Source organism: Calonectris borealis, chromosome 1 (assembly GCF_964195595.1).
Source record: "Calonectris borealis chromosome 1, bCalBor7.hap1.2, whole genome shotgun sequence".
Lineage (NCBI taxonomy): Eukaryota > Metazoa > Chordata > Aves > Procellariiformes > Procellariidae > Calonectris > Calonectris borealis.
In genome coordinates, this window is record NC_134312.1 from 7885577 (window position 1) to 7908244 (window position 22668).

The 22668-nt window shown below is 49.8% G+C and overlaps 1 protein-coding gene across 1 annotated transcript in view; it reads right to left on the reverse strand.

The window, feature by feature from the left end:
- Positions 1 to 3434: 3434 nt before the first annotated feature.
- The window catches only part of FRMD4A (FERM domain containing 4A), a 57686-nt gene continuing 38452 nt past the window's right edge, over positions 3435 to 22668 (reverse strand). Inside the window, exons 7-15 of the mRNA XM_075143932.1 lie at positions 21906 to 22028; positions 18514 to 18742; positions 17242 to 17298; positions 16519 to 16756; positions 15928 to 16092; positions 13258 to 14117; positions 10665 to 10761; positions 9219 to 9290; positions 3435 to 7144 (exon numbers count right to left, since the gene is read on the reverse strand). Of these exons, the coding sequence (XP_075000033.1) occupies positions 9221 to 9290; positions 10665 to 10761; positions 13258 to 14117; positions 15928 to 16092; positions 16519 to 16756; positions 17242 to 17298; positions 18514 to 18742; positions 21906 to 22028 (1839 nt within the window). The 3' untranslated portion in view covers positions 3435 to 7144; positions 9219 to 9220. The remainder of the gene's footprint in view (positions 7145 to 9218; positions 9291 to 10664; positions 10762 to 13257; positions 14118 to 15927; positions 16093 to 16518; positions 16757 to 17241; positions 17299 to 18513; positions 18743 to 21905; positions 22029 to 22668) is intronic.

Below are 22668 nucleotides of genomic sequence, written 5' to 3' on the forward strand. Positions count from 1 at the left end.
TTAGTGGTGCTGGTTTAAAATCTTAGGCTGAAATCATGTGCTTTTTTTAATTACAAGAATAGCAGTACCTCTGCAGCAGTATTAACGTGTCCTTCTTTTAAGGAGGCCTTTCTAGGACCTGCAGTGAAGCTCCAAACAAATGGTTGATCATTGCAGTGGCTGCTAATAACTGCCACTGCCCACGTTTGAGAGAACCCAGACCTCACATCTGCCTGGCCCCGCAGATCCAGTATTGCCCGTACAGAGCCCACTCCTCTGCCGCTGGAGAAGCCTTGTCGGTGGAGAGGGGAGGCTCTGGTCCTGGCTGCCCAGGGTTGGATTCAGGCAGGTATTTGCATCTGGTATCCTGCTACCCCTGCTGTGCGGCAGCAGGTTTTCTGGTACGTCTGGCACTCGTGGGCTGTGGACTTGTAAGGGTTTTGCTGCCGCAGCGGTAGGCCTGGCGCAATGTGGGCAGAACCAGTTCCTGAAGAAACGTGTTAGTATTCAGTGTATTGGTTTGTCTGGGTCCTCACCTCGACTGGAAGCGTGGGGCAGGAACCGGTGCCCTATTCTGCAGGAGTTACCTGTCTCTCGTGGGTATTTACAGTGTCCCGTGGCACTGTGAGACGTGATGCTGGGGGATTTGTGCTGGCAGTGAGTTTGGAGGAGTATCTTGAGGAACTTGAGGTTCTTCTGGAGACTCCCTGTATTCTGAAGTGCCTCTTTGGACACAGGAGTTTTTCAGCCTGGAGTGTCTGACCCCGGAGAAAATGTCAAGAGCTTAAACAGTTTAGAAGTAATAAAAATGAGGCTGACGAGACCTAACTGGCGCTTGGGGAGGGGCCTTCAGGGAATAGACGGGGATTTGTGGGGAGAAGCTGGGCAGATGTCAAGAGCGTGGAAGAGTTTCATTAACAGTGGTGTCTGGTGATTTTTTTGCAGTGCTCTTTGGAGGCGTTATTACAACAGGAAACATTTATAACACCACAACTTTATCCCTCTCCCCACCCAGATGATTTCCTAAATCTTCGTCCTGACCTTAGTCTTGAACTTTTCAAGTAATTGAGGGACATTATTGTCCCTCATTAGAAGAGCTGTCATTTCCCTGGCAAGTGCAGCAAGTGAGTAGTGACGGGATGGTTTAAGGAGCACTGTAGCGTCTGCTTTAGAGGGAACTGGATTCCCTAGGGCATCTGTAATAGTAATAGACAGATTTTTCCCTCCTGCTTTAGGGCTAATTATTGAGGAGAGTTTTAATGGTACCTGAGCACCAGTTTGAACGGGGATGCGCCTCCTGTAGGGATGTGAATTTGGGGTTGGAATGTTTTAGTCTGATCAGGTTTTAAAGAATGTAATTTAAGCAATGTGTCTCCTTGCTGACAGTCCCTGAAATACAGCCGCCTTGCTTGAATGAATCCCATGACGGAAGAACTTTATCCCCTTGCAATTCGTGGAATGGCGCTGCACGGGGAACCGAGGAACTGAGAAGTACTTTCTCACGGCATATCTATGTAAGAGTTTCCAGCTGTCCTGCACGTGAGAGCCAGCTTCGGTCCTCGGGGGATCGCACGGGGGGGACACTGTTACGGCAGCTGCTTTTCATCATCGGTTGGAGGCTCTTTGCAGCTGGATGGCCCCAAATTACAGCTACCAGACCATGATCAAATAGTTAATAATGCCTTTTAGCCAAAAAAAATCCAAAACCCACCCAAGTCTAGTTTAGGGATGAGTGGGTGTGGCGCAGCTGTCACACTGCTTGACAGTTTTTGTGGGGAGGGTATGTTTCAGTTTAGCGATTTCGACTTTTCCCTCTGGGCTTCTCCAGATGTTTATTTCTGATAATTCTTGCATTAGGCGGAAATAACTGCTCTAAATCCAAAGACTCGTAGCCTTAGCATGAAGTCATGCATTCACCGTAGCGATGTCTGGAGTGTTTTTCGGCCTTTAGTGCCCCTGGTTGGTTGTTGCAGCCCCCCACCCCTTCCCTAGCCCGGCGGAAGGGGCTGCGCGAGGTGGTGCGATACCCCGCGCTCTCACAGTACACGATACCTGCTTATATCGGTGTTGTCATGCCCCATGGTAGTTAAATGCCTTTAATTCCTTGCTTGCTGTCTGTCTGTGTTGCTGGAAAGGCTCTTGGGGTAGGTGTTTGCGGGATCAATTTATTTTGATTGAGGAACTGGGTTCCTCTCCGCCTGGCTGCCATATGATCTCCATGATAGATCCGGTCTTGCCCAAAGAATGGACCTGGCTGAGATGTAAATGGCTTCTCTTCTCGGGGGGAGGAGAGCGTGCTGGCTCCCGGACCCGGGGGATGAGTACACGGCGCGGTGCCCTCCAAGAGGTATCCGATCTGGAGCAGGCTGTCGGGAAGGCCGCTCCTGATGCGCTGTAGGGCTTGAAGGGGTGCCTGCAGCAGCATCGGAGCCGCTGGCAATAAGTCTGAGCTAAGTCCCAGAGTTAGGGGGGTGTCTGAAAAATTTTGTCATTGCCATTTTGTCCCATCCCATCCCCTTTGGGGATTTACTACGCAAGATTGTGCCCCACGCGGCGATGCCAGGTGATGGTCGGGGTGGCCTCCTGGCTCGGGGTTGGTGCCACTGGTGGCTCCCTGTGGCGTGGGGGTGGATCGGGTGGATGACAGAAGAGATGCTTGGGTGGAAAGGAGCTCCCCGGACAGTGGGAATAAATGGAAAGAATGGGAAGCAACTGCGCTGGGCGCTGGGTGCGGACGGGTCCCGTGTGGAGAGCCTGTGGCTGTTTGAAATTGCGGCCCATTTCGGAAGGGGTGCTGGGCGGCCGCAGGGGTCACCGCTGCCCACGGAGGGGAAAACTGGTGTCTAGCGGCACCCCGAGCCCCGTGCAGGGGCCGGGCAAGCCCCTCCTGGGCGAGAGCAGGATCTGTCGGGTGGGTTCTCGATGCTGCTGCCTCGGCAGCAGAGATTAAACCAGGCGTTTCTTCAGGAGGTTAACCCAAGGAGCAGGCGGTGGGTGAGCGTCCGACGGACCGTGGCATGGCTGCTCCTTAGCACCCCATTTGTATAAGCGAATGTTAATTTTAGTTATTTCAAGTTAGGTGTGTTACAAGCAAGTATTATTTTCACGACTTTGTTTCCTACTGTGGTGGGACGTCAGTCACGCGGCTTCTTACTGCCCAAGTCACCTCCTGAGCGCCCCGAGACCAGTGCTCGAGAGAACACGCGACGGAGCGGGCAGGGGTCTGCTGACGGCACGCGCTGAGTCCCAAGGGATCTCTGAAGGACGGGCTTTTCAGGGGGAATGCCCAGCGTTTCCTGCAGTCGGGCCCCCTGACAGCAAACGAGTGGGTCCCTCCCGGAAACGCGGGCCAGCTGTGCGCACATCTGGACCCAGCATTCCGCAGAGGCGGCGGTGCGGTCGCCAGGGTGAGGATTCCCCAGGCACTGTGCCCTCCTGAAAAGATCACTGCAAGGTTTCATTTTGAAAATGCTTTAATAAGGAAGTGTTGACAACACCGTTTTGCAAAATGTAAAGGTAACTATACAAATTCTTAATACAAAAAGAATAAATTAAAAGCAGATCTTTTTTAATTCTGCAACTTTTTCTACAACATACATATTTTTTCCTTGATTACAGTTGAACAGAATCCAGTAAAATCATTTTCCATGCTCTAAAGTCAATTTCAGGAGAGACCTAATTTTTTTCTTCTTTTTTTTTTTTCTTTTTTTAAACTAGAGAGTCCATTTTACACAACTTGTAATAAAACTATTGACATTAATATATATGTAAAACTTTACATCTAGTTAACTAAGCAGTAACTGGTCATCTGATAGCACCTGAATGGGGATCGGCTATGCCTGAAACTAAAACTAATACAGAGTGAAAACAAATTGGACTGTTTCAACATTTTCAACACTCGACTGCATATAATATCATTTAAAAATAAACCCTGCCTCCCAGCGCGGCCCGGTGCGTGGAGCGTACACCCGGCTCCCGGCTAAACAGAGGGAGCGTCAGACATGTAGACTAAGAACGCAATTGTGGCTTTATGTCAGATGGAGCCTTGAAAAATAAAAAAGTAAAGGAGGGGTTAAGTTGGTAGTCAAGTGCTTGTATATAATAGCTATGTATATACCCCTCCGTGTTATACTTAAATATGTTAATCTCATATGATTAACATTTTATGTACATTTGTGTTTAATTGAATTGAGCTAAACAGTAAAACCTGTTTTACTTAATCTGTCTTTACTACCAGACTGGCTGCTCACGTGTGCCTTGATTGCAAAACAGAAAAGCAGAACACAAAGCAAAACTCAATCCGTTTCTAGAAAGCTTTTTCTCTACTCGAGCCTGTTTGCAATTCAGGCTAACCATTTTTTTTTTTCCTAATTTCAGGGCTGCCACCTTTTAACCTTTGCTGCAAAACTGCAGATCTGGTCTTGGAGGAATTAATGTTTCTTCCTGTAGTGCCCAGAGGCCTCATAGTGCCGCTGTTGTTGAATTCTTTTTAATTAAAAGAAGGTACACAGAAAAAAAAAAAAAACAACCCAAAACCACTTATCAAGGAAATTAAAAAGAAAACAGACAGTTGCTCAGAGCCCCTAAAATTCCGTGGGCTAAATTACTTGCTGCTGCTTAATTTGGTCCTTATTTAATCCTTTCACTTTAGCTACCGAATCTTATCAGTAAATGTCACTAATTGGTACTCTCTCTTATCCAGCTAAAAATCCAATTAGAAGCTTGAAATAATTCCCATGTTAAAGACCCCAAAGCACAGAGAGATGGTGAAAACAGCATTTTGCACGTCCAGATAAAGGGTGCAATCTCACCGCTGTTTGTTCTTCCAGCAAGCGGTTACGAGGCTTCAATTATTGTCGAAGGGGGTCGTGCTCCTGCGGTGATTCTTCGCGGGGGTCCAGAAGCACGAGGCTTGCATGGCTAGCTTTAAAAGCCCCTTGCCAGTATAAAAAAGTATGCTCTTTTTTTTTTTTTTCCAGAGAGATAATTCATTTATGCTTCATGTGTGAACACGAAAGAGTTTCCTTCCTGGCCCTGCCGTGGATTTCCCTGGACAAGAAACAGTCTTGGCTGCCCGTCGCTGTCCTCATCCCTGCAAGGCCGCCTCCCCTGCCTTACCAGTGATGCGAGACAGCGGCACGGCAGGCAAGCGCAGAGGCCCGAAGCAAACATTTCTAGTATGTATTGCAGAAAGGTATTCACATGAGCCGCTTGCATTAAATTTTAGAAACCCCATCATCTTTCCAAGCCTAATTACGAAGAACCCATTCTCTTTTAAAGCCCGGAATGCAGTTTTCCAGCAATCTTAATACCAAAAGGTGTGGCAGCCCCCCAAGTCGTGGTGTTTAATTTTCAACGTTTCGCCCTACTTTGTCTGGTAGACGCTATTGTTATTCTTGGAACACACACACGCACACACGCTTGCACTTTTTTTTTCTTTTTTCCTTAAACTAAAGCTAACTTCAGTTTCTGCTTTTCACAAAGTAACCCCCTCCAGCCGTTTCTTTTAATGCCTTTCCCATAGGAAATCATCGTTTGCACGCACAAACGGGGGAAGGCGGGGTGCCTCCCCCCATCTAGTGGCAATAAAAACAGCATAGCACCGCAGTGAAGACTAGATGTGCCAGCTTCAACATCCACCTAGATTGTGCACTTGTTCGTTACAAAAGTGTCTTTGAGGCCTTTTAAAGTTCCATGGCTTGACATGTATAAAGCATTGCTCAAAAGTATGTGTAAACTTGCAGCTCCTTCCATGACGCGCTCGTACGATTCCTTTTGGTATCAGTAGGCAGCTCTCGCTTGTGCCCAACACCTAATTTAGTTGCTTCTCTTTCTTGCGGTCGCTTCTCGCAATGGGAAAATTTGCCTACTCTGCTGGTTGTTAACCCCGCTGCGGAGCCTTTCCGTTTCCCGACAGACCGGTTCTCCCACACAGCACTACACCGGGTGACGAGCCCTTTGCTACACTGGTGCTAACGAAGGGAAGATGAGTGGAACAGATATGTTAATGCAGCTTTACCGTGTCAATTAGATTGCGATGTGCTTTCCCTTTTGATTTCACGTTAACGCTTTGTGCAGAAATAGATTAGAATTTATTGGCTGTGTCTGTTTGTAGAAAGGTTTTTTGGCAATTTTTATCTTCATCAGAGTATTAAAAGAAACCAAACCAGCACAACCCCAACCTCTCCCTGTATTGGTGTGCAGCCTGTGCCAGCCACAGAGATGCTGCGAGTAGCAGTACTTGCCTCTGCTTCAGATAATGCCTTTGTAAACCTCGTTTGTCCAGTTTCGTAGTCGCTTGTAGACAGTGATGCTGTGATGCCAGCCCAGACCTCCAGTGTGTCTTCAGCACGTTGGGTTATTGTACTTGCACGTAGGTGGGCTCAAAGCGAAGAAGGAAATGCCGTTTTAGAGGAGGTGGTTGTGTCTGCCATTGAGTTAAATGAGAGGGATGTTCTTGTCACAAGAACTTGCTGAGCAAACTCATCCTGCCCGTGTTGGTGTGGCGATCTTTGGCAGTGCAGATCTGATTGCGAGACTCTGGCACATCTTTGAAGTGACGGGATTTTACTGTTTCATAATAGATGCACTTTGAGGACTATGATACCCATTTCTCAGCCTCTGTCCCATTTCCCCCCCCTCCTCCCCTTTAAACTAATGCTCTGTTGGCTTCAGGTCGCAGGTCATGGAAATCTTACTGCTGTTACATGCCGCAGAACAATATGATTTGATGTAAGCTTTGAAAGGCTTCCATCGTTTCAAAGGAAAATCAATTTTTAAATTGCCGACTGACTATCAAGATGGCTGCTCATCTGCACCCGCTGCCCTGCGGGCCGCGGGAGGGACGTGCAGCAGCCTGGCAATGGGACGCGCTGCGGTCCGTCGCTGTCGTGGTGGATGTCTCAGGGCCAGTGTTCTGTAAGTGTCGTCTTGAATTGCATCGTGAGAAAAGTGCTTAGAGTTGAAGCTGGTGCTGGGTGACAGTGCATCTGGGTAAGGCAAATGAGAGGCAGTGAGGTGATCTCAGAATGGCGTTGATGTGATTAACTTGAGGTCAGGGGTTCACACTAGAGTCCCAGGCTTGGCTTTTTCCTGCCCATACCACTGGACATCTGCTAATTCTGGATAGAGGGGAGAATCCAGGAAACAGCTATCGTTGTAGCTCCTGCAGGAGAAAGGAAACTTCATTAGGACAACGAGGGCTCCTGGGAGGTTCAGCCATGGGCATAAAATGTATTACGGGTGGGGAGGAATGCAGGATATTCACATTTGCACTCCGCAGGTACCCCCAGAGCTGACGTTTGGGGTGGGCTCAGCATGCAGGGCCCTGCCTTGACCCAGTTTGCTCTTGCCCATCAGTCCCATTCCCCCCAGCAACCCGCCTGCTGCAAGGAGGCAGGAGAAAGCCGAGCTCCGGCAGCCTCTCCAGAGTTTTGGATGATGCCTGAATGGCAACAGGCAGAGCTGTTGTGTTTTCAGCCCGCTGCTGGCCAGTGGCAGGGGCTTCGTGAAGGCGATGCGCTACAAGAGAGCAGAGCGGCTGCTGGAGGGCGAGAGCTTGTGGCCGACCCCACCAGCTGTGTCCATCCCACCACCCATGGTACCACACCTGCCTCCGCTTTCTCCGTACGTGGCCTCTTCCCTCCGGGGTACAGCAGCAGCGCTCTGCCTTGCCTAAAGCGCTCTGTCTTGCTTTCCTACCCGGCAGTAAGCTGCGGTAAAGAGACTTTTAGCAGGATGCTCTCCAGGGAGCAAGACGGCAGAGCCGCCCTCCTGGCCATAGACTGTACCTAGTGGGAACACGGAAGGAGGAGGGTGGTGGTGCTTTCCTGTAGCACTGCTGCTCTGGGCAGAGGCTCGTGTGTCACCTGGCAATCCCAGAGTTACGTGGCTTTCCAGGGATGAGCTAGGAGGTGGCTAGTGAGAGGGTGCCAGGGCCAATGTGGAAAGGACATGTGTTTTGTCATAGGTAGCGTGTTTTGTCATAGGTAGCATAGTCCTCATCTTGTGGCACCTCTCTTGACAAGCTATTGCTTCTTCTGCTGCATGGCTTTTTGTTTGCTTGCACAGAGCAGATGAGATGATAGCTTATAAGAATTTTCTTTGCTTTTATCTTAAAGTTCCGATCAGGCTCCTGGCTTAGTCTGCGGAGCTCCTTGCCAGATCAAAACCTTGTTGATATTTTGAAGAGTGACTCTACGTAGTCATAGTCAGAACTGATGTCTCTCCCTCACACTTTGATTTTACCCCACTTCCAAACTAGAGATTGTTTTGAGGCCAGAAGTGGGAGATGCATTTTCTATCTGTTTATCGTGGGATTCTCACTCCTTCCTCAGCTCCCTCCCTGCCTTGCAGGACTGATCTCACATCTGATGCAGTCCAGCAGTTCCTGCTTCCTTTGTCCTGTTTTCCATCTGGTTTCCCTGGGACCGGTGTCTGGGAGGAACCTGAGCAAGGGCATCACCATCTGCATGTTAAAAAGCCTTTTGTTTCCCAGCTCTGTGCTGGAGTATGGAGGTTTATGGGTTATTTCTAGAAAGCTGGGCTTGAAATACTTGACAGATGCCAGCTGTGAATGGTTGTAGATTCAAATGAGAGTGTCAGACAGCGACGGCAGTTTAATTAAAATAGAAATACTCCAAGGGTTTTTTTGTTCCCTCCACCCTTCCCCCTCTGTCTTCCCACAGGAACAGGGCCAGGGTTGCTCCCCGTTCCACGAAACCTCGCTGCTGCTAACAGCCTCTGCTTCACAGCTCTGCTCTGCGGTAGGGAAGGAGGAGAAAGGGGTGCTGGTGCCACGGCTGGAGCACTGCCGGGAGCTCCGCCCAGGTCCCCTGAAGCCCCCATTTACCCGAGCTCGTCTCCCCGCCACGCTGCTCCCAGACTGTCCCCGCAGCACTCTGCCCACGCTGCTTTGAGATGCCCCCAGCCACAAATTTGTCGCTACCGCCTGCTCTCTGTGCCCGTTCAACCTCTGCACAAATGCAGAGCGGGCTGGCCCGAAGTCCTCTTTCACAGGGGAAAGCGCCACAGCCGCAAACTTGCTGAAAAGGCACAGAGAGGCCTTCGAGATGCTTTCAAGTTGTTCTTCCAAGAGCTGAAGGAAGTCTTGTTGCCAGACAAACAGGCACACAATTAAAAGGGCCGCTCCTCTGGGACAGCGGGATGCCGGTTATTCACACTGTGTTCACGGACTACAAGGCAGAAGGATGAAAGAACAAAACGTTCCCTTACTATACCTCTATTCATCAGTACTTTGGTGGGTTGGAGACTGAGACTCATCCATAGTGGGTGAGTTGTCTGTTGCTTCTCTGAACAAAGGAGAGCAAAAAAGGAGGAAAGAGGAGAGAGGAAATGTTAAAGAAAAGAAGTGACACAGACATTGTTACGAGCTTATTAATCCAGTGGGGAAACAAGTTGATGAATCATCTTTAGAAAAAGTTAGTGACACAAGAACATGTTGGGGAGAACTGTCAGTCTTTTGAGTCGTGCTGGGAGGGCTGCTCCTGCAGTGGGGGAGTTTGTGTTGTGCATCTAATGGCAAACTCTGTCTGCTCCTACTGTATTTATACATACGCCTCGGGTGTTATGCTCAGGCATGAACTAAGTGCTGATTTGTCTCCAATTCTTTTTGCACTGGCGGTTGGTGCAGGGCCTAAGCTATAAATCTAGATAACTTCACTTTCACCAGCTGAGAATTTGGCTTGATACATTTTTGCTATGAGAGACAGGGTGCAGGAGTTTTCTTGAATGGAAAAATAAGAAAAATTGGACCAGAAGAAATTAAAGAGCATGAGATTTTCCAGTGGCTGCACAGTGAAATGTTTGCAAAGTTCCTGGTCCCAATTCACAACTCAGGGGATCATATCTGTTTTCCTACTCTAGGGCCTAAGGTATTTTGAGGACTATAGTCTGAAACTTTCTAGCTGATCTCACCAAACTCAATTTAGACGCAAAAATCTAGGACATGCTGAGTTAGATGGGATCTGGAAATGATCTTTATTTCATGAGGCAGGACAGAATTACAGGAGATTGCTAGACAATACCCATGGGAGCTTGCAAAAGGCTTTCTGTTTACTCCTGGAACTCCCTGCCTCACAAAGAGGTGCCAAGGAACCCAATTACTATATTTACATGAGTAATGGCTACCTGCATGTAATGACTCACTCACGCTTTGGCGAAGCACATTAAGTTAGTGGTAGCTGAAAAAAGATGCACTTAATAGTCATTAAGACACATTGCTAGGGAAAACCTAGCAGAAAAATGCGGTTGCTGCACACACAAATATGGTAGACATCTAACCTTGCCTTTACAACAAAGATCTCCTCGGTCTGGACAGCCAGTGTGAGGGTTGCTAAAAAAAAGATCAGCTATTTTGACATATGGAAAATTGGAGGAAGGAGACTGTCCAAGCAGGAAGAACCTGCAAGGCTTCTTTCCCTGTGGATCCGGCACTGCTCGGAGCAGTGCTGCTGGGTGCGGGTGGCACTGCCACGTCTTGGTCAGCCTGAACTAGAGCTCCACCGCTACGAGAGCACGGGTGGGAGGCTGGAAATGGTGGAGGCTGTTGAGCACCTGGAAAATGTTCCCTGTACCTGTGCTCTCCCTTTGCTTGTGTGCAGGGAGGTTTTTCTCACTGGCACTGAGCGAGGTGAATTCTCTAACCCGCTCCCACAGACACTCACCCAGTCTGCCATGCGAGAATGTGATGGGGACTGCCCGGCGGCGTGGCTGCTAGTTCACTCGACGGTGTTGAACTCCTCTGGCTGTGAGGTAAGGCAGCTGAAAAATAACCAAAGGGCGGAGAAAAATAACCGGTGAGGCGAGGGCACAAGGGTCAGGGTGGTTCAGAAGCATCAGCTGGTCAGACCAGCAGAAACGTGTCCTGCTGTGAGTAAACACAGCCTGGGAGTCAGACCTCATCCTGTTCCTGGATGGCTGTGCCCGAACGCAGCACGGGAGCAGCCAGCCTGGTGCTGACACTGCTGCGTGTCACGGGCTGGATCCGTCCTCAGTTCTGCAGGAATGCTTTGTTTCAGCCCGGCCTCCAGCTGAATACAACAACCCGGACTCTCCTGAGCCCTGCCTAGGAAACACCGCACCTCTCCCATCATGACAGCTAATCGGTTTTGCTGCTGCCTGGACTGCCATGGCCTGGCTGGGCATCTCCATGGGACCTGGAGGAGCCCAGCCCGTCAGGCTCAGCCTCCTGCTTCCAGGGGTGGTGGGAGATGCTCTGTGTCCCTAGGAGCCAGAGCTGGCACTGGCGAGAGTCTGGACAAGTACACTGCTTCAGGTGCAAAGGAGGAAGACAGCTCTGAAGATTTCAAAAGCTACAACTACCTTTCACTGTGCATCTGTAATAAACTGAAGTTGGGCTTTGCTGACGCTACTACTGTGGGACCAGAGGAAGGCTTATCTTACTTCAATGAAGACAGAAGCAAGCTGAACTAAAAATGTACCATTGGCAGTGGTTCTCGGGGTAGTTTCCCCGGTGAGAGTCTAGCTAAGAAATACACCTGACTCCTCAAGTCCGTACAGTGTTGACCCTCTGAATTTAATATATGCCTAGAAGTATGATCCTCTTTGGAGGACAACGTGAAGTCCAGTAGACCTATCAGCTAGGGCTAATCAGCTAAAATGATGGATGTTTCTACGTGGTATCCCCTTCTGTGCTGTTAAATGCTTTAGCTGCTGCCAAATGACACTTCAAGAGAGAAACGAATTTTAATCTGCTCCTTGGAGCCGACAGCCCCTGAGGTCGGTATCCTCCAGCTGTAATTGGGAGCTGACTCTGAAAGTAAAACCAATCTACACTGCCAACTGGTCACGACAAGCTGTGATTGCTGAGCACACTCGCCACTGTGCTGCCCAGATATCACATGTAGATGTAAAGACCCAGCTGGGTGGGGGACCGGACTGATTGACAGCAGTTTTTACGTGCTCTCCCCCAACCCCACCATTTTCCTTTCTAGATTACCTCACTGAACTGGTGTGGTTTCCAAAGCTAAGCAAGGCAAAGCTTTCCAGTGTTCAAGCATTTTGTGTTGCTGGGTGGAACAGAAATGCTGCTTAATCAAAGCGGGGAACACAGGACGGTTCCAGCAGCTACTTGATTGTGTCTTGGTCCACATCTGGGCCTCCTGCGAGTGTTGGCATCACACATAAATCGGCCTCTTCTCGGGCAGCTGTTGGTGGCCCATGAGGAGCCTGGTGTCAAACTACCTCTCTGACTCCACGCTGGTCAGGAGTGAATACAAAGCCCCACTGGTGTCAGCGTGGTGGTCATTGAGGACCGGGCGCAATGCTGGGATGTCAGAAGGCCAACAGCCAGCATGGTCTGCTCAGGGAGGCTGCGAGGACCTGTGGCAAGTGAGGCCGGAGCAATGGTGTCTACCGTGCCAAGCCTGAGGCACGTGGAAGGGTGGGGATGGGCACGGTGCAAACTCTGATTAACCAGCAATCCCGTCCACGTGGGGCTGGATTCAGGTTTTTAGCAAGTCCTTGATCTATCCAAACTGGCTTGTCCAGCGGTGACTGATGGCCAGTAAATATTTAACCTTGGACTGTTTCATAACATAGTGGCCTCCTCAGTTTAATGAATTTGGCTGTTTTCTTACCATTTAATATTAACAGCACAGAGGAGTGCAAAGCTCTGTACATGACAGAGAGGCATAATACTGCACAAACTTAAGTGCTCTGAATTTCAGGGAATTATCAGCACAGCTACTGGAGCTGCATGGGAAAACCAAGTCTCAGCAGTGCACAAAGATGTCATCGCTCAAACATTTTCACGGGGGGTGGAGGGGCTGGGATGCTCCCCATTTAACCTTTCTCATGCTTTTGGTGTGTCACTGAGGACACGCATTCTCCTAGTCTGTGCTGAGCCCCCGCTTGCTTCATCACTTCCCCTGCTGTGATTACTAAGAGTGACCCCCCCTGCGGTTTCTCCACGTTTGGCCCCCAGTGCCGTCACCCAAAACCCAACTGCACTCTGAGGAAAGACCTGGCAACAACAGGGCTTTGGTCCCTCCTTGTCTTTTGAACCCATCATTGCAAAGTGATGATTTCTATGGAAAAAAATTCTCACCCGATGAGTGTCTGGGACAAGGCTTGCCCCCCGGTGTTATGCCTACAGGCTTGGCGAGCAGCACGTGAAGGCCAGATAACGTGCTACGGTCTGGCATTGCTCTCCAGCTGGGGTGCAACGCCTGGCACGAATCCGGGCTGCGTGAGGCCCCCGTCCCTCCCGACCCTTTGCCCGGGACCGTCTCTCACCTGACGTTGCTTTACACATCTGAGGCATTCTCGTGACCCGGCTGTGCGCCACAAAGGTGCTTTGCGAAGATGTGCTGTACTGGGAGCTGCTGTCCGAGGAAGTGGAGCTCGTGTGCGAGAGGCGGCTGTGCTCCTTGTGGGAGGCCGTGGACCGCTGGTACCAGAGCCGCAGCTCGTCCGACACGGCAGTCCTACCCGAGCCTTTCTCGTGGCCCTCCCTGCCCAGCGATGGAGTCCTTATGATTTGGGAGCGGGAGGGGGTGAGCCTGACGGAGTCCACTTCGTCCCCGTGCCAGTTCTCCTTAAACATCCCCCCCGCCGTGTAGGAGTTGGAGGTTTTGAATTGTGCTTTCACGCTGTAGTGTCCCTCCTGGTCGTTCTCCAGGCTCCGCACCACCACGGGTGTGGAGCTGCCCTCGATGTACAGGGGATACTCTTTGATCCTGTACTGGGAGGAGGGTTGGCTCTGGCTGTGCAGGTAGACGCGGTGGTGCCCCGTCCCGTTCCTCGCAGCCAGGTTGGGCATACTCCCTGAATTGGAAGAGACCAGGTTGCCCGCCGATTTGTGCCTTTGCCTCTGCCGCTCTCTGGCTTTCGACGGGGAGTCCTCTGCCAGGGTGGAGTAGTTGGGGTTCATCTGAGCGGGGTAGTAGTGCTCAGAGCTGGAATGGCTGGTGCAGGAAGAGCAGTCGTCCATGGGGTCAGAGCCGTTACTGCTACGAGTCCTTGGGGTGTAGAAATCGGGGCTCCCTGTCTCATTTTCTGAGCCGAGGAGCTTGCCTTGTGACTCCAAACTGGAGCTCCGGTGTCTAAAGTGCTGAGCTAAGCTGTGCAGTCTGGTCGGGCTGATGTCTACTGACCTGCAGGTACCAGGAAAAAAATTCAGGCTGGTAAATCAACAGGACGAAGCACTCCCCATCCCCTTCTGCACACAAGGCCAGCTTCACAGGCAAGGGACTATGAGGGCACTGAAAACCTGGACCCCTCCAGCACTCCGTGGGGCTGCTGGCTGCAAAGCAACCTGCTTCCCCGCTGCAGGATTCGGGATGATTAGGTCCTACTCCTGTTCCTCTCCAGTCTCCCTGATGGTGGCATTCAGCCACCACGTGGGACATAAACCCTTGCCCAGCCCGGTTCCTCTGTGGCTGCCCACCCTGGGAAAGACCCAGTCTGGGTCTGGAGACCTCAAGCCCCGGCTTTGCTGGTTGCAGCCCTGTGGCAGAGCTGTTTGAATCAGCACCATCCCTCTGCTACCACGTTCACCTCACTCCAGATCTGCAGCTCCCGAGACCTTAACCTCAAAGGTGGTGGGATCCCCTTGCAAGTGGCCTATGAATGCCCTGCACAGGTACAATCCACCTGGTGTCAGACAGACAGACAGACTGCCCATACTTAGCCCAGAATGTAGTGATTTCTTCACTGGCCTTTGAAAAAGTCACCTCTGTCAAGCAGCTAGGTTTTAGCAGGGCCCAGCCGTGGGTAGCACGCGTAGGACTGTCAGCAGGTGACAGCCCTTCAGGCAACCACCCCGAATCGCAAGTTTTCAAAGCTCAATTTACAGCCAAGTCTGGGTGGTCTCTATTCACCCCGGTTGTTTGGAGAGCTTCAGCCATCCGTTCAAGGAGCAGGAACGCCCCGCAACGAGTCACACACCCGCGTGACGGATGGCCAAGGCCAGGGCATGCAGCTCATGAATGAGCCACAGACTGAGCAACGGTTGTTTCAGACACCCAAATGGCCCTTACGCGGTCAAGGCCACTTCTCAAGCCCTGTGCCAGGCTCATTTCTCACGCAGCTTGGCTCCAGTGTAACAAACATTGCACTCTTTAAAGGTGCTCTCAGCCAAAAACTTGTAACAAATTTAACCCAGGGCCTTAACGCCTTGTATCGTCTCTGCCTGAGACTGATGTGTTGGCATGACTCTTTGATTTATGCCGAGCTAAATGATGTTAGCACTACCCCTTAGGGCAGGATACCTAACAGCACACAGCTTTGGCTCAGCTCTGCTTCCCGCAGTGTCCATGGAGTTTGCCACGAGAGCAAAATAGCAGTGAAGCTGAACAGTTTGTAGAAATCCTGCTGAAAATTGGAGTCAGATTGGGCCACATCAAATCACTTCCCTTACACGCTTCAGCTCTTTCCTCTGTCAACCCTGGGCTTATTCCACTGCCACCTGGATCCTCGGGTGGATTGCTTTATACAGGCTCTCTCTCCACGTAAGATCACACATGTGCAAACATTTTATCTATGAGAAAGAATCAACACTACCCAACATTTTGTATCAGACAGGAAACAACATGTTATCTCCAGCTGGATCCATAGAGGAATTTACTGCAGAATTTAGTAGTGGCACCACATCCCTTTTAAAAGCGGCGTGGGGTTTGTAGCACCTATAAGCGGTCCCTGAGATGAAAGGTCCCAGTGGAAGAAAAGCTTGATTACTTTGAGAATGAGATGAGGGGCAGGATCACATTTATCTGAAAGATATTTATCAGGATTTCAGTTCAGGAGAGAGTCCCTACTGGCAACAGTACTTGAGCCTCTGACGTGAACAGGACTGGTTTGTATCATCTTCTGAACTGGGAACTAATCAATATCCTGGGGGAAGGATAAAGCAAAGAATATTTATTTCAGGGTAAGCAAGGTGAAACCGGAGCCGGCAACACTTACCGCGTGGAGTGGACGTAGTGTGGACTGCGTACCCGTAGATCTGGCGTCGATGGCATGCTGGACTGGGAGTTCCAGTGGGGAAGGCTCCGAATGGGGCTGTTCTGCAGCGAGCTGCTCCCTCCCGCCTCGGCACAGCTCCCGGTGCTGGGGAACCGCTTGTGACTGCTGCAGAGCAAACACCCCGCTTCAGTTCCCCAGCGCGCATTTGGGGAAGGGGCTCCCATGCCTCTTTCCAGATCTCAGGCATGTGCCTGTGATCTCATGGGGGTGAGTGGGAGTTGGGTCAGCTGCTGCTCTGAGCTGCGTCCCAGAGCTTGTGCTTCTGCAGTAGCCAGAGGTCAAGGCCAAGCCCTGTCAAAGCCCTCAGATGATCCACCATCCTTCCTTTCTAAATGTTTTTTAAAATAATATTGAGATACCAAGCAGCAGTCATGTGGCTGCAGCCTATTTTTATGACATGCCTATTGGCCAAAACACCCAAAAGTCTCCTTTTGATAAGGGACAGCTTTGTAAATTTTGGAAGGGCTCACACCTGTCCCTCCTGAAAGCAGGAGATACCTGTGTGATGGAGCTTCAAGATAGCTGGCTCACCTGGAATGACTGTGTGAGGAGCGTTTCTTGACCTTCTCGTAGGGTTCATCCAAGGATGACTCGCTCCACATCTTGGGTTTGATGGGGGACTTGTCATAGTCATTGCGGTGGTAATGCATTTGGCGGAGGCCTTCCAGTGACTGCGGAGGAGGAGGCCTGTTGTGCAAGGGTGGCCGGGGAGGGAGTCCTTTGTGTGGGGACTGGAGAGGGGATATTGTGCTGGTGACCTGAGAATCCTCTGTGAAGAGAAGAAGGGAGAGAGGTGATGGCTGTGTGGTACCTCCAATGGCAGCACAACCCCGGGGGACACCATCACACCTCCAGAGCCTGCTTCCTTACCCCGCTTCCCCTGGTTGCGTTCAGGAGCAACCTGAAGACCCGACTTTCAGAAGTGCACTGGCTGACATTCCCATTTTGGGAGGGAATGGCCAGCAAGAGCCTGTGATGCATTAAAACAACTGAAACCTTAAGAGAAAATAAGGGGGCATTCTGGGACTGTCTTTTGAAAGAATTCAGAGCAGTAACCATGGCAATACTCACTGCTCCTGGCCTGATGTCTGACTACAAGTCAGAGTCAGAGGAAACCGCTCTCAGTCCAGAGCGTTTTTGGTACTGGGAATTTTGGGTGGGTTATTACACAGAACAGTTCCTGTGTCAATCAGGAGTTCACACATCCTTCCCCGTTTCCTTCCTGCCCTCTAGAACATATAGCAGCCAACATACCATCCTCGAGAACAAGGGCATCTGAGAGGGAGCTGTCTTCACTGGCAATGTTTCCTTCTGAGGGGAAGAAAATGGAAATGTGGTCAGATGGTCCTGAGAATCACAGTGACTGAGTGCTGAAGTGCACCGTGATCTTCATCCACCGAATCTTACCGTTAAGCAGTCACCCACGTCTTCCTCCTCACATAGCCGAGAGGCAAGATTCCTATAAACAACTGACTCAGCCCACTCTCAGCCTCTGAGGGCAGAGCTGCAGGCCAGGTCTCTCACTAGCAGGCTGCCTCTCAAGGAGTTCCTAACTCTTTTCATTTAACGGGGATTACGACTGGGTCACAACAGAGAGCTGAGATCCTCAGAGGATGCAAAATGGCATGGTGCCATTAGTGAGATTTATTTCTTGGGCCTTAAGGACTCTGGGTTGATCTCTGCCTTCTTAAAATGATCATCCTATTGCTAACTAAAGGCCCACACTAGGTACCAGTTTTGTGTAATTCAGGGAAATGCTTTCTGAGCATCCTCTGTAGCATCAGGAGAAGCTCTCACGTCCTTGGCGTGCACAAGTCTGAGCTGCCTCCCCCATCCCACGTCCTCACGGCTGTCTGTTATCCCTGACTGTGGTGCAACTTGGTACCCAGGTCACAAATACAGCAGCTCTAATCTCAGTTCCTGCTACAAAGGCACAGAGAAAAGCTCTGCAAGCCAAAGGGAAAGGGCAAAATCAGCAAGGGAGAAAGAACCACAGCAGAAAGTTAATGGATTTCATGAAAAACCAATCAACAACCCAGTAAACCGTAAGTGCCCTGAGAATTACATTGTAAAAAAAAGAAAAAGAAAAAAAGCATTTGAACACAGCAATGGCACTGCTGCTACTTTGATTTTACAGATGCCTTTCAGCTAGAGAGCTCACCCCAATCTGCTAACATTAATTACATTTGTACAGCACCACTCTGGAGGAGACATTAACAGAGCGATTTTATAGGTGAACAAAGGAGTCACAGTCTGCTTTCCTGACACACTTATAATCTACAGCCTGACACTGCTTCTTGTGCTGTGAATCAGCACATCCCTAATGCATGGCACGCAGCCCAGACACCCATCTGACAGCACGCTGGTACGGGAGAGGACAACCCAACTGCCAGCACCCCTGGAGTCAGGAGCAGGAAGAGGAGGGAGGAGAAATCTGTGCCTCAAGCCATGAGTCCAAGGCAAGAATTTTTCTCCCTGCCCTCCACAGACCCTTCAGCAATGCCGTGGGCACTGAGCCCCGCTTACCCTCTATGATCAGGGAGGCTCTCTGGGTTGGCTTCTTTCCAGATTTGATGCGATACTCATTGATGGCGTTTTCGATTTCCTGCAGTTTCTTCAGGGCGTTCAGGTAGGATGTCTTCCTTTGTTTCTTCAGCTTTTTGCTGACGTTCGGGTCGCTCGCCAAGCGCCGGGCAGCCTCCGTGATCTGGGACTGAATGGCAAACTCCCTCTCCAGGCGCTCCAGCTCTGCCTCCTGAGGAAAGGCAAGTGGATTCTGGCTACCACCAAACCCTCCTGGCCCAGCTATGGGGAAGCTCCCCCTGAACCTGGCCAGTGGCCTCCAACCAAGGCCCTCCACCAGCAAAGCATCCACGATCACGACGCTCCCCCCCATCTCAGGGCCTCCCTGAGCATACCCATCTCACCTTCATCTGCTCACACAAGTGCCTGGGAGCACAACTGGTGGAAGGGATGACCCACACAAGGAGGACATGTGTGCTCCAGCCCTAAACCTGCTGTGCTGTTTAGCTTTTCATGCAGTTCAATATGGCCTAGTTCAACAGTGCCCTACTGCTGACACATTCATCCTTTTACACCGTCTTATGGGTGACACCTGCCTCCCACCCGCTCCTTCTCCCTGTTTCCCATCTCCGTATTTGAGCCCCATTTGATATCAGTGCTACGTATTGATGCCAAGCTACGGCTTTAACCCTCTTGACAGGTTTGCTTGGCACCCACCAAACTCTTTGGGGTAAAAAAGCCAAAGATGGGCTAATTCCTCCTTGGTGTAGGGTGGCCAAAATCCAGGGGAGAGTATGTGCTGAAGTAATTATGGGCTGCTGCAACTGATGATTGCACCACAAAATTATCTCCTTGAGTTACAAGCCAGGAGGGTGATTTCAGAGCGAGCAGTGTTAACAGCAAGCTTTCTGTATGCCAAAAAGGACTAGTGTCTCGAACATTAGCCTTTGCAGGGTCTCAGCTGAGTTTTTAAATGCAACCAGGTGTACCCTGGAAGCTACCTACTGATTTTTAGTTATCCTCCAAAGTCAAGGGATTTAGGCCAATTTATGCAGAAGCTGATATAGAGCTTCCTGGTCTGCACTGGGACCCCAAGCTGTGAGGTACTTGCTAATCTGCAATGGATCTGGCTACCTTCCCCAGCTCGATGGAGTTTTTGGTGTTAGTCTGCTAGAAAGAGAACACATTACGCTGCAAATTAGGGAAAAAATGACAAACTTTTTTACTTCTAGTGAATGGTGGGAGTTCAGATCGCAAGCACTGACAGCCATATATGCATGGAGATCCCCGTTACGCAAATTCAAATCCTTTCTCTTTGTTTAGCGGCGGCGTATGCTGCAAGAGCTGATGCTGTGGGAATTAATCAGACTGAAGTCGTTCTCTGAAGTTTTTATTCTGGGCTTCTGACTTAAAAAAAATCCCTTTGCTGTCAGTGGTGAGTCCGCATTGCCTTAAATCTGTAATTATCATTTCCCTCATTTTACTGAAGACTGAACCCACCCCCCATCTTTTTAACAGATCCCTTTTTGCTTTGAAGAGTATAAGCTCTATCAGCGCCAAACTTATTAAAAGTGAATTTGACACCATGGAGTTTTTAAGGCCTGGAACCTGGTTACCACCTTCTGGCAAAATCCTTCCCAGAGTCAGGAATTACAGACCAGGTAGAGGTGATTACCAAAAAATACAATAGGACTCTTCCCTGCAAATCTTGCTCTGACAAAGCTCTTACTAAAGGTACGGAGAGTTTGATGTGAGCTGTCATTTCAGACCTTCACAGATTCAGTTCTAAATAATTCAGTACATCTTAGAAAAAACATACTAATTTTCCTTCTGGCCATAATTGTCTATTTTCTTCCAGCGAGGACACAATAAATAAAGCCTCAGAAAATGAGGACTATCATCTGTCTTCAGATGGAAGTGCCTTGCTTCAGGTCCTTGTCACAATTGGTAATATCAGTCATGGATTTACGTGACTGGGAGTATTTCACCTTTTGTTTTAAATTGAGTTTCTAGTGCTTGCACTTGCTGAAAAGCGCATGAAAATCATTGCTGGCCTCTCTAAATGCTCTCAAACTGGCAGCCAAATAAACACAGCTCAATATCATTCTTCAAGAACAGAAATTTATGGTTTTCAACACAGTCTTAAAGTTTGACATGTGAAAAGGGAGGTGGAGAAAAGCTGAGTCATCATGTTTGGATTGCTGATGCCAAAAGGCAGAGTCCCTGCGATGGGGAGGAGCTGCTTTACTTTCATGCTCTCCCCACCTAAGCCTGCCACTGGAGTAAGGAGATTCCTCACCCGCTGGCCCCAAAAGCTGCCTTGTAGCAGTGAGATCTGGAAAGCTGGAGATCAGGTTATAACTGAGCAGCCAACAGACTGCAGGGGTTTTAGGAGTAACTCAGCTAAGCCGTGCTTCCCTTTGAAAAGCTTAATTAAATGTGCTAGTTCATGAATATTTGACTTCGGTGGAATTCCTCTCCCAGGCTCCATTGAGAACAAAACTAAAGAGCTCCAGCTGTTTATTTTTTCAGCAGGAGGAAAATGCCAACAAAACGACAAACAGTTAATTCCCTGGCTGAATGGAGCCTTATACCGCACAGTCACACCAGCTTCAGTCTCTCCTCTTACAAAAATAAAAAAGAAACTCAAGATTGGAATATACACAAGTGTCTTGAGACAAATGCGTCTCTGCAGACAATAGCTTTTCTGTGAATCCGGTCCCGCCTTACAGCTGCTGCAGGCCTGTTTTCACAGCCACGGTTCAGGGCACTGACCCAGCACATTGTGGGAGCAAGGGAAGAGAACAAACACTCCCTGGCAAACTTAGAAAAACATAATTCCAACTCCCCATAGGTAGGGACGAAGGCTCTTTTGTTTAAGGACTGGGGAGCAAAACGCTTTCATCTTGCTATTGCAGGGCTAAGATGGATAATTGTGATGCTTTTCTCCCCGTTAGAGGAGATCTGAATTCGGATTGCTACTGAAGCAGAAAGCAAGTGGCTGTTTGCAGTAACAACACCGGGCAGCAGCAGGGCTCAGATGGCTCAAGGCGCTCCTGATGCGCTCCCTACTCAGACGAGTCACTGCACTTGGTCACCGGAGCGCTTGGACTGTCATGGTCCAGTTGGTCACCCAAGCTACTTTTGTTACCTCTAGCAAAGCCAGGGCTGAACTTTGAGGGTTTAACCTTTACGCCGAGTCTGAACTAAGGGCACCAACTCTCTCATTGTTTCCCTGTTCTGATGGATATTAGAAAAAAAAAGGCACCATGACCAATTACAGTTATTTAAAAGAAAAATGACTGTAAGACTGATGGTTCCTACATGATGCATGCTGGACGTCTTAGAGACCCGAAGTGGGGACACGGGGCTGGAAGGGAAGGGCACAGCCTCACCTCTCCCTTAGGCAAGATTTTCTGCTCATCCAGTTTAAAGGCAGTTCCTATTCTTCTCCTTACAATAGGCGGCTCCTCCCCAGGATCTAGGGGGTATTCTCGTGGCAGCTTTCCTGTGAGCTCCTGTAAGCAGAAAATGCTGTTAGTGATCTGGGAAATCCTGCAGCAGAGCAAAGCACACCACCGCTCTTGAACTGTGGCTGTAAAATGACAGGCGTTCATTAACGACATCTCCAGTTCAGCCAGCTGATAAACATACAGGTGAGCACCCAGCCCTGCAAACTCGTCCCAGGACCTGACATTGAGGGTGGGGAACTGTTCTTTAACCTGTGCATGAATACAGAATTTTGTGGCCTGCCCAGGGCAGGTCTATAGGTGTTGCCCATCCCTAGGGCGTTGGAGCCTAAGGCTGAACAGGCTGCAGCACACACGCTTTCATCTCTGCTGCAGGGTGAGCAGGAAAGAAGAGCTTCTATCTGCTGAGCTACTTCTCAGAAGGGGGTGAGCAGATCCAAGAGCCTTCACGCAGGATGCAGGTCTGCTGAGTCAGAAAGCCCCACTGGCAACAGCCGTGCAGGTTATGACCCGCACAGAAAAACATTCCCACCTGATTCATGATGTGTCTGAGAGGAATGCAGTGAAAATGGTCACTAAAAGCGGTGCCTGGTACCTCATTACCTGTCTGATAACACTTCATGTATCAGAGCCCCTTCCAAACCCCGGTGATGTCATGGCAGGTTTGGAGCAATAGTAGATGATGCTT